The sequence below is a fragment of the Propithecus coquereli genome, unplaced genomic scaffold (genome assembly GCF_000956105.1).
Source record: "Propithecus coquereli isolate 6110/MARCELLA unplaced genomic scaffold, Pcoq_1.0 Scaffold88, whole genome shotgun sequence".
Lineage (NCBI taxonomy): Eukaryota > Metazoa > Chordata > Mammalia > Primates > Indriidae > Propithecus > Propithecus coquereli.
This window is the reverse complement of record NW_012155062.1, coordinates 908757-919165: the sequence shown is the minus strand read 5'-3', so window position 1 is coordinate 919165 and position 10409 is coordinate 908757. Positions and strand designations below refer to the sequence as shown.

General features: G+C 40.0%; 1 protein-coding gene across 7 annotated transcripts in view; it reads right to left on the bottom strand.

Annotated features, from left to right (window-relative positions):
* Positions 1-8119: 8119 nt before the first annotated feature.
* The window catches only part of SNCAIP (synuclein, alpha interacting protein), a 145394-nt gene continuing 143104 nt past the window's right edge, over positions 8120-10409 (bottom strand). For 3 of the 7 annotated variants that reach the window (XM_012664272.1, XM_012664269.1, XM_012664273.1), the window contains one exon: positions 8282-8843. In XM_012664272.1, coding sequence (XP_012519726.1) covers positions 8759-8843 — 85 coding nt within the window. In that variant the 3' untranslated portion in view covers positions 8282-8758. Of the gene's footprint in view, positions 8844-10409 lie in introns of all 7 variants that reach the window. The other 4 variants (XM_012664270.1, XM_012664271.1, XM_012664267.1 and 1 more) reach the window with 3 other exon arrangements.

Genomic DNA, 10409 nt, shown 5'->3' with positions numbered 1-10409 from the left:
GCAGAAAGGACTTTCTATTCTCTTCTTATTACTCTAAAGCTTAAAGATGAATTGCTTCCTGCTGGAGATTTCTTATAATCCAGCAATTGTTGGGAATGTGACATCAGGATTTTTCTCATACACATGTGTGCAGATCAGACAGACACGAAGGTTTGCAGCCAAGATGCCAGTAATCGGGTCAGATGAGCCCTCCGCAGATGGTTCCCTTCTTCTTGAAGCCTTTGCAGGTTCTGGAAATTGGCTGCGACAATAAGTCCTGTGCACGGGCCAAAAAAGTAACTTCCCAATCTAACTTAATATTTACTCCCCGTGCCTACTATTTACTGCTTGTAATAGTTTATTAACGTTTTAAGTATGTTTATTTTTAAAAGCACATCTCTTTCAACATAGATGAATGTAAGGGAAATAAATGCTATAAATAATGATACATAATTTTAGTAATCTGCTTGCACGTTCTTTGTGCTAAACTCAAGTAAATATGGAGAATGATGACATGAAGGAGAAACTTAAGGCAAGAGAAGGGAAGTATGAGGTATTCACCTGCCAATAAAAAAATTTTTTGAATAAGGGACAAGAAATGCAAACAAACAAAAAAAAGAGGAGGGAGCTTCATGTAAAGTAAAAGTTTTCTTCTACCGCTTATTGACCTTGCTTTTCTTTGCACTTGGATAACACATTTTACCTGTGTTGTAGGGTGAGTTTTCCTCAATCACAGACCACCTCCCTCAACCTGCCAGCCCCTCTCCTCCTCCCACCAAACCAGAACCTGGTCCTTGACTCTGGAACTTAATGGGGCGTAAGGGAACAGAACATGACTTTTTGGAATAGAACTCAGGTTTGGAATGGAAGCGAAGACTCTTTCAGCATCAGTTACAGGAGATTCAGTCAGTGTTTGCTGGGAGAAGGCCTGCGCCCCATTACGTCTGAGCCACAGCCACCAGATGGGATGGGGTGTGTGGGATTTATTAGAGGCCGTGCCTGTGCAGGACGAAGGGGAAGGAGCAGCAGCAGGAGAGCCCTCAGACACCGTGAGGGGGCTCAGGAAGGAGGACGGGGTGTGAAGAGTCCCAGACCGCAACACATTTCGGAAAAAAATTTAGCCAGGTCAAGAAGATATGCCCTGGCTTGAATCCCTCTGCTGAGCTCAGTCGCTGGCCTGGGGGAGTGCGCGGCAGAGCTGAGGGCCTTCCCTGCAGGAGGCTCCCTGCAGAGAGCCCAGAGTGGGGTCACCACGGCCACCACAAGGACACTACGGTGCAGGGACCGTAGGAGTGGACATAATGGAGACTCTCAGGATTTAGGACTAAGGCCCTGGATCGGGGTTGGAGCAAGGAGACAAACTGAATAAAACAGAGGACTCACTTTTGAATCTCTGCCCACCTGCATGCAGGTTGGAAAATATTACTTGATCAAGTAAAGGACTGATCGAAGCTTTTCCAAGATTCTCTGGGTTTGACAAGTTACCAGTGAGGCCATTTGGCTGTGGACATGGAGTACGATGCTCGTAGCTGTGATTCTCATTTTGACACTTAATCACGTTACCTGGGGGCATGGGCAGCCAATCACTGCCTCTCAGTCTGTATTTGTCTGCCTCTATTAAACGCAGACCTTACGGGGCTTCTGCCTGGCCTCAGCCAAACCCAAAGTAATTTCTCCCTCCTCTCAGCAACACTGAGCTCCCACCAGTGACATATTATTCTTTGTCTTGTACTTTACGTAAGTGTGTATGTGATTTCTCCCATCCTCAATAGTTGATAAGCAACTTGAAGGTAGCAATTGTGTTATGCTTGGAATCAGCATTGCTTTATACACACCTTTGGTGGGGCTTCGACGTCAGTTAAATAAAATGAAGGAGCAGGATTGGGCAGGTAGGGGAGTAAGGGGAAAAATGATGGAAACATTTAGATTTATTTCAGCCTTCTTATTTTTAGAAGGTCTGGGGTGGCTTATAATAGAAGGCACAGATATGCTACAACCACTGAAAAGGATAAAAAAGTAAGAACAAAGGAAAGGGGTGGAGTTGGAGACAGATTGGTGTACTAGAAAAAACTAGGCTAAGGACTGCTACTGAGATTAAATGCAAACTTTACTTTTGACCTTTTCCTGGCAGACAAGACAAAAAGGAAAACACAAGTTATATAAGGTTCTTATTAGCCAATAAAAAGAACCATGCCAATTTTTCTATAGAAGTAGATTTTTTTCCCTAGCACTAACTCTAAGAGGAATTTATTTTATGGCTCCTTATAGAGCCCTTGGCTTTTTAAACATATGATGGTTTCAATAACAGTTTTATAAAAAACATATAGAAACTTTTTTCTATATGGCTATTTCTAATATTGATTTTTGATAAATGTCACAGTTCAGAGGTGATATTTCTATGGAGACTTAGGATGTAGTCTAACCATCAGCAATGAAATGAGGTTGGGCCCATAGCCTCTGGATGGTACATTTCAATAATAATGACCACAAAATTAAATTCAAATAGAATATAATAACTGTGGCTGCCTTTCTTTAAAATTTGGCTAAATAGTTCTGTACTGACATACACATTTTGTTTTGACATTGGGCCTTCATGATAGTGGAATAACCTAAATTCCAAAGATGTATAATGACTTAAAATTGATTCCAACACATCCCACACTGATATTAAGAAAAACCACTCTGGGGGACATGAAACGCATTCTAAAAGTCCTCTGGTTTACAAATCAGTTTAAGCACCAAACCCAATTAAACAAGTTTCTTTTGTACTCTGGCACTTCTTTAAGACTTGAACATGCTAATAATGTGCCATCATAGATTGGACACCCTGGTAAGCGGACTCTGACCTGGAGATTAATACGCAGGAAGTTTATTACAGATGGCTTTTGGGATCAACACCTATGGAAAGAAAGGGAAGGAAGCAGGATTAAGTGGGAAAGAAGTTGGACCAAACCCATAGGGAGCTCTGGAGCTGGGATGGCTTTTTGGAGTTGTCCCAAGTTGGATGAGGGGTCAGGCCTATATACCCCCACATTGACAGTCACTGGATACAGGCTGCCCAGGGAAGGGGTGTGCTCTTGGGAAGGGTGGCTCTCTTCAGTCAGGGGCAATTCCTAGAGAAGGTTAACACCTGAGGGCTCTGGCCCAGCGGTACTGCCAGCAGTTGGGGGTGTATGTCCTTTGTTTCTGAAGATGGTGCATCATGGGGTATCATAGGACTTTGTATACACTGTTTACCAAACTAACTAGCAAAACATACTTTAATCCCGGAGCCCAGCCAAACATCCCCTAGACCTAGTGGTGAATAGAACACAATTTGTGAAGTCCTGCTTTAGGCTAATGACCTAGATGCGTACTCTGTATTCTGTCAACTGAGCACAACAATTAGATTTTATATTTGGCTGCTTCTACCAGAAGCCAGATATCAGTGATTTATCAATTAAGAGAGTTTATTTTTCTCAATAAGTAACATGGGGTACAGTTCAGAGCTTATGCAGTGGCTGAGAGAACCAGGTTTCTTCCCCCCTCCCTCGTTTCCTTTTTTTGGCATGTGACTTTTGTCCTCATGGCTAAAGAGGTCCTGCTCTACTCCAAAGGGGAAAAAGGTGAGTGCCAGGTAAGCTTCTTCCTCTACAAAATTTTCTAAAGCCCCACTTTATGGACTTTGCTTACCTCTCATTGGCTAGACTGAGTCACATGGCCATTCCTAGTTTCCAGGGCACCTGGGAAGGTAACATTTAATTGGGTTCCCTTACTTAGGAAGTAAGGGAGACAGGGTATTGAGAAGGCAACTAGCATTTTCTACCACAAATAATAGAATTTAAATTCTTTCTTCATTGTTCCTAATTGGTTGAACAATTGTGAGGACAAATTTTATAGGAAAAAATAGATATAAAATATACAGACACATATGAGTACAACATCACAACAGCTTGCCATACTTTTCAAATTTATCCTGTTTCAGACTTTCCACATTTCATCAAAAGCACTTCTTATGAATTTATTATCACCGATTTACTTCCACCATTTGAGACAGAGCTGCGCACATGATAGGCATTCAATGTGTGTGTGTTAGGTGTGTCAACAAAATAACGTATATGACATACAATCTAACACTGTACTGAGCAATGAGGTCATACAATACCATATATCTTGCTGGCGTATCACAAAGAGCCCCTGCAGTAGCGGTTGGGAAGTGGTACCGAGAGTGGGTTTTAGTCTTTGCTTTAACTTGGTCTTGGTTGTGCCACTGCCAGATGGGTAGTTTTCTGGTGATTTGACTTCTACCAACACAGATTTTAGGAAATTTAGGGAAATATTGTATAACAATTGAAGACCTAGCCACATTATAACTAAACATCAAAGTGCAACGACCCCATACTGAATTGAAAAATTATTGTTCTGCCTTCTACTTCTGCCCCCCAGAAAAGAAGCTTCATTTTCTATAATTATATGATTTTAAAAATTTCCCACATATGAAATTATAGCATTTAGTATGATTTTTCAAACTGTACACACATTACCTTAAAAACACCTAATAGGTTCTTCTCCACAGCCTACCACAAGTATAGGGGTATATCACTCTTCTTCTCTCTTTGATGGTTGTTTTTTTTTTTTTTTTTTTGGTCAAACTGTTCTCAAATATTCTCAAAAGACAGTTTAAAGCATCACAAAATTAAAAATGGAGGCCACGGTAAATGTCTGAAGATTCTGCATTTCTAACATGTTCCCCAGCTGATGTCAATGCTGATGATTCCTGACCACATTTTGGGTTAGCAAGGAGCTGGTTTTAAAACTTGGTCGTAGGCTGAAAGTGTAGGGGTTTTACAAACACTGATGCCCGGGTTCAACCCCAGAGAGCTGGATTTATTTGTTTGGGGTTCAGATTAGGCATCCGATTTTTAAAAGCTCCCCCAGGTGATTCTAATGGGCAACAAAATTTGAGAACCACTTCCATAAACTGATTGGAATAGTTTTTTTCTACAAGTCTCCCCAAATGCACAATTTGGTAGACTTATGTATCCTTGTACATCCCCACTATAGTCGATACCAACTTCTGGGTCTTTTTTATTTGAGTAGAGTGCCTAGCTTCATTCCTGGCATGGGCTACATCACAGTTCGTTGAATATATCAGCGTATGGAAAGATGTTTGTCCCACTCACATGCATTTGCAAGGAAAGACGGTGACCTACTTCTCACTGAAAACCTAGGTCTAGCACATTTCTACGTACTGCAATTCCTTTGCCAGGTTTCTTCCAAGGAAGATCTTCTACATGGAGTTTAGAGATCTTGTGAGCAGAAAGCAGAGAAGAGAGAACAAAAAAGGAGGGAATATGACAGCAAAGAGGGAGGAGAGGGAGTAAAGGAAGGAAGGGAAAAGGGAGAAAAAGAGGGAAAGAAAAGGAGAATGAGGAAGGGATGGAACAAGAAGAATGGAGAAAAAATGAAAAGAAAGATGGTTTATTAGGGCATTGAAAGAAAGTTTTAGTAGATATTTACTAACCTGCCATCTATGAAAGGTGATACAAAGATTCTGTTGAGATTAACAAATGTTTGGTCTCTTTAGGAGACAGGAGTCAAGTGCTTGAAAAGTTACATAAAACTATGCAATAGTTAAAGAATAAAAGGAAATGATATCAGAGAAAACACAGGACGTAACGACAGACCTATCAACAAGTGAGAGTTACGGGCTGTGGACAGCACGAACTCCATTTTTATGGGGAAATGGTACCAACCCTGTTGCAATAATCGTGTTCCTTCTGCTCTCTTAGCTCTATGAAGTTAACAGCAAGCATAGAGGTGGCCACCGAAGAAAAAGCATTTAACACAGTTTGTATTAAAGAGTCTTTTAGGGAATTATTTAAATATTTACAGTTATTTCCTCTAGCCTGTACTATCATGTCACTTATACTTATTCACTCTGAGAAAAAAAAAATAATTCTTAAAATCTTACTTGAACGTATCTTTTGAGAGTGCCATCCACACTCCCAATCCCATCATGCACATCTAGAACTTTCTTATTAGTGTTGCAGTCTTGATACTGTTTTATAAGAATAAATAATGGGAATTCAATTCATTCAAAGTGGTGACAGTTTGGTGTCTTGGTATCTTTTCTAAGAAACATTCTTAATTTGCTGTGTTGAACTTTGGCAATACAAGTCCCTTTAGTGACATAAAAGAAGCCAATCTTTAAAAGATGCTGACAGATGTGATTATTTTTTACAACGGGCCTGAGTTTCCTGCCCTGCTGCATGTAATTAGGCATGCAGATAGAGCTTTACTCATTTTACTAGCCCAATGGGAGGCAGCTGGGGCGGGGGCCCCAAAGCTCTGCTTGCTAAAAGGAAACGCTCTCTCTTTCTTTAACATGTAAATGTGTCTGGATTTCTATGGAAAAACAAGAGTTTGTATTCTCATTTTTAAAATGCTGCATAAAACTAAGTTTGTGGTAAGGAAAACATCATTTCTACTGATTTCAGCAACCGTAATTTATCCATTTCATAAGGAACTTGGGCAGTAAAGATAAGTACATGTATAGTTTAAGGGCCGGCATTTTCAGTCTCCTAGCAACATAGTTAAACATTGCCTTGCAGTCTTCCTGATCTGAATCTGCTCAACTTTCCTATTTTGCCTTTTTTATTCTTTGCTCTTCTCTACTTAATACTGTGAGGTCTAAAATGCTAATATCACTAAATGATTGCATTGCCAGAGTTTTCTAGGTCAAGGTAGCATCTCTCTCTTTTAAACTCTTGAAATTTGCTTCACTATGTTTAATTGGGGACTCTGGCTTTTGAAATCTCTGCAGAATGCCCACCCTCATTCATCTTTCACGTATAAAAACACTGTGTAAGAGCAAACCGGGGGCCTCTGGGAGACAGAGAACACTCTCTGGGTCCTCTTCCTTTGAGGCTCCATTTTGGGCTAAGTTCCAAATGTTGGCTTAGTGTGTGACTATAGTGTCACCTCCTCTGCACCAAGCAGACAACCCAGGAATCCACATTTCACATGTACTTGCCACGTGGTCTCCATTAGAATCTCAAGCAACAGGACATAGCAGTGAAATGTGAAGAGACAATCAAAGAGGCCAGATAAGGCCAAGGGGACAAAAATCACAGACAGGGCATCTCATTTGAGGAAAAGGCCATGTGAGAAATGCAGAACCACACATGGCACCGGGCTCTAACAGCAGCAACTCATGGACCCAAGCAAGGACAGAGCACACGAACTGAAATTCACGGGTGTGTTGCTGCACAAGTTGAAAGAAACCTGCCTCTTAGGTATGCAGGTAGGCCCGTCTCGCCCCTTTGTCCAGCAGAAGAGCCGACGCCAGAGCTCATCCTTCCCGTGTGCCAGTCCAGTGGTCATCGCACAAAGGAGATAGCACAGTGCAGGGTCACTAGAGCATCGGGGATAATGAGTAAACTTGGACCAAGTCTAATTATGTTATTTACTGGCAATGTTGCCTTGGAAACAGGACTTCAACTTTCCAAAGTTTAATTTTGTAATCTACGAAAGGGGAGTAGTAATATCACCACTACTGCACATAAAAAGCACTCAGATACTAGCTCCTTCTTCTTTGCCTATACCTGCCTTCTATATCTTGCATCTTATCCAGCCCACGTCTGTCAGATGACACACATATGCGAGATTATCTCCTAATTCAGTAATTTGGTCTGCTTTGTGCGCCAGGATACGGAAAGGCTCACGTTTGACTGACGCGACTGCGGCAGCATTGCTGGTAACTGTCACAGCACGTAGTGCTCCCTCTGACTGGGGAGAGGCGCTCTCCCGGCAAACTAAAACCTGACAGGCCTCTCATAGGCCATGCCAACACTTTGAAAATAAAACTCTTGAAGTTTCAGCAGAAATATATTTTTACATGATAGGAGGAAACCTTCTGGAACTCACTGCTTACATAAATTGAAAGAGCGGCATCAACAATAGGGCTGTTATGGACCCAGGCTCCACACTGTCTCCTAAAGGGATTAGACAGGCCTCATAATGTGTTAAAGGCAGAAAAAAGTGACCTAAGAAGGGGCTAGATCCTTAGTCGTCCTTAGTATTTTCCCATGTCAACGCTGAGACTTGAAAAGGCAGAAGGAATTGACTTACTTTTATATACTTGTCTGATCCTTTAGTGCTTAATAAAATATAGAATGTTTTATTTGACCCCTGTGGGAAAACAGCTAAGCTGGGCAGTTTGTTCCTGAAATCAGATATCAGCAATCAAAATATTTGCAAAGTCCCTTCAAAATCAGAACATCACAGAGTTGTTAGAAAGTAGGTGCCCCAAGCTTATAGGTGGCTGTTAACATTGTTTTATTTCCTTTGTACAAAAAGTAGAAATGACAGAAAAAACACTCTTGACAGAAAACAATACCATTGACCTGGTCTCATCGAGGAATTAAGCCAAATCTGCCCATATTATGGGGAAAAGGAAGTTCAACCAACATTAGCAAATACTCATGCAACTGAGGAAATACAAATGGCATCAGTGGCTTAGTGAATGTCCTGTGGGTGGGCTGAATCAATCCAATCTTAAAAAACATACATTTGCCCAATCATGCTTTTAAACAGCATCTCTTTAAAAAAACAAGTTGTATATACAGATATCACCCCCAAATGCATCTTACATAGTCTACTACTATAAATTTAAGGCATCCTGATATTCTGTTGTTCTGCTGGTGAGGCATTGTTCTCATAGTTCTATTTCTACAGAGAATAGTCCAGAAATTTCCAATGGTGTCCAAAGAGCATCAGTGGGAGACAAAAACTGGATTTATAGGAAGAGTTCTTTTGACTCTGGCTCAGCAACGTGCTTTATGCTGTAGGATTTCTTCATTTTTCTATTGATGTCATTATGCCTAAGCAGAAGAGAAACCACAAGCCAAAATTAGATAAAACTATAGTCAAGTTACAAAACAATACCACTAAACAGCTCACCAGAAATGGAAATTATCTTCACACAAACCACACTGAAGACTTCGTTCCAATAGGCAAATTATTCTTTTTTCATATAAACCACTCTTTAAACAATAAAAGCAATCGTCATGTAATAACACACACTTGCTGAACATTTAATTTGGTTATGGAAGTGATTTCTCAGTCATACTGACTGAAATACAGGCATTCTACAGTCAAGAAAATCTTATTAAAAGTCAAGCAGATATGAAGTATAGTATGACTGGTCTAGTGGAAACAAAAGATATTTATATTTTATTTATATGGATTTACTGGTGACACTTTTTATTCTCCAAATAAGCTTGAGTGTTACAAGTGTGAAGAAGAATGCTTTTTCTTTGTGTGATTACTGAGTGGTAGCCCATGGAAAAACCCCAAGTAGGTAAATCTATGGGAAAAAGAAGAAACTAGGAGACAATAATGCTGTTTTCCCCTCAATACTTGATACCTAGTAAGTCTGTAGAAAAACAGTGCAAACTCAAACTGTGGAACAGCTTTGCTTTTTAACCAAATTTTCCTCTGGGCAGATGTGTTCATTTTCATGAGACATTAGTCTGATTCTGGGTATCAAATCTTCCAGAGAGTAGCTATCTTCTGATGGTGGGGAAGCCTACATATTACTAAATTACTTCTTGCTGCTACTCCAGGCAAAGACAAACTGTTCTTAACTCTACTCACTAACACGAGGCCACACTTGGATGCAGGAGACCCTCATGTGTGGTTTTATGGTCTCAAAACTGTGCTTTGCTCACAAAGACCATGTAGCCAATTCTCAGTGTTCTAGTATATATTGGATCATCATCTGAAAGTTATAGTTCTTATTTTTATTTTTCCTCTGAATATAACTTTAGAGAGTTGTTCATGGGCAAGAAAGGGAAAGGGAAAAAGGTGAAAGAAAAAGAACTACTTGGTTAAAAGATGTCCTAGGGATTCTAATTAAACATGATGGGTTGAATATACACATTTATCATCTCTTTCTTGCAAAACAACACTAAAATGAAAGTAAGGAAATAAAAAAGACATAAATCTACATGAATAAAGGAAATGGGAGAGGAGATGATAACAGACAAAATGAAAATAATATTTCAGAAGTAGGAAGGTAGATGAACATTAGAATTGATTTAGCAGGGCGGGAAAAGCAGAAACCTAAGCTTAAAGTCAGGGAACCCAACAGACTGATTTGCATTGCAAGACCCAGGAATTAAGAGCACCACGTAGTTCTGAAGGTGACAGTAGCTATGTTAAAGAATGAAGAAGTTCTTCACATACTAATACATAAAGACTTCCGACATGGTAAGTGGAAAAAAGTATGAGGCAAAACTGTGTGTACAGTATGCCACATTCATTGTATAAAGGAAGGAAAGATAAGGATACACATTTATATTTGTATTTGTAAAAATTTAAATAATATTTTCATATAAAATATTATAAAAAAGGAATCAATAGAAAACCAGTAAAGTATTATTGGA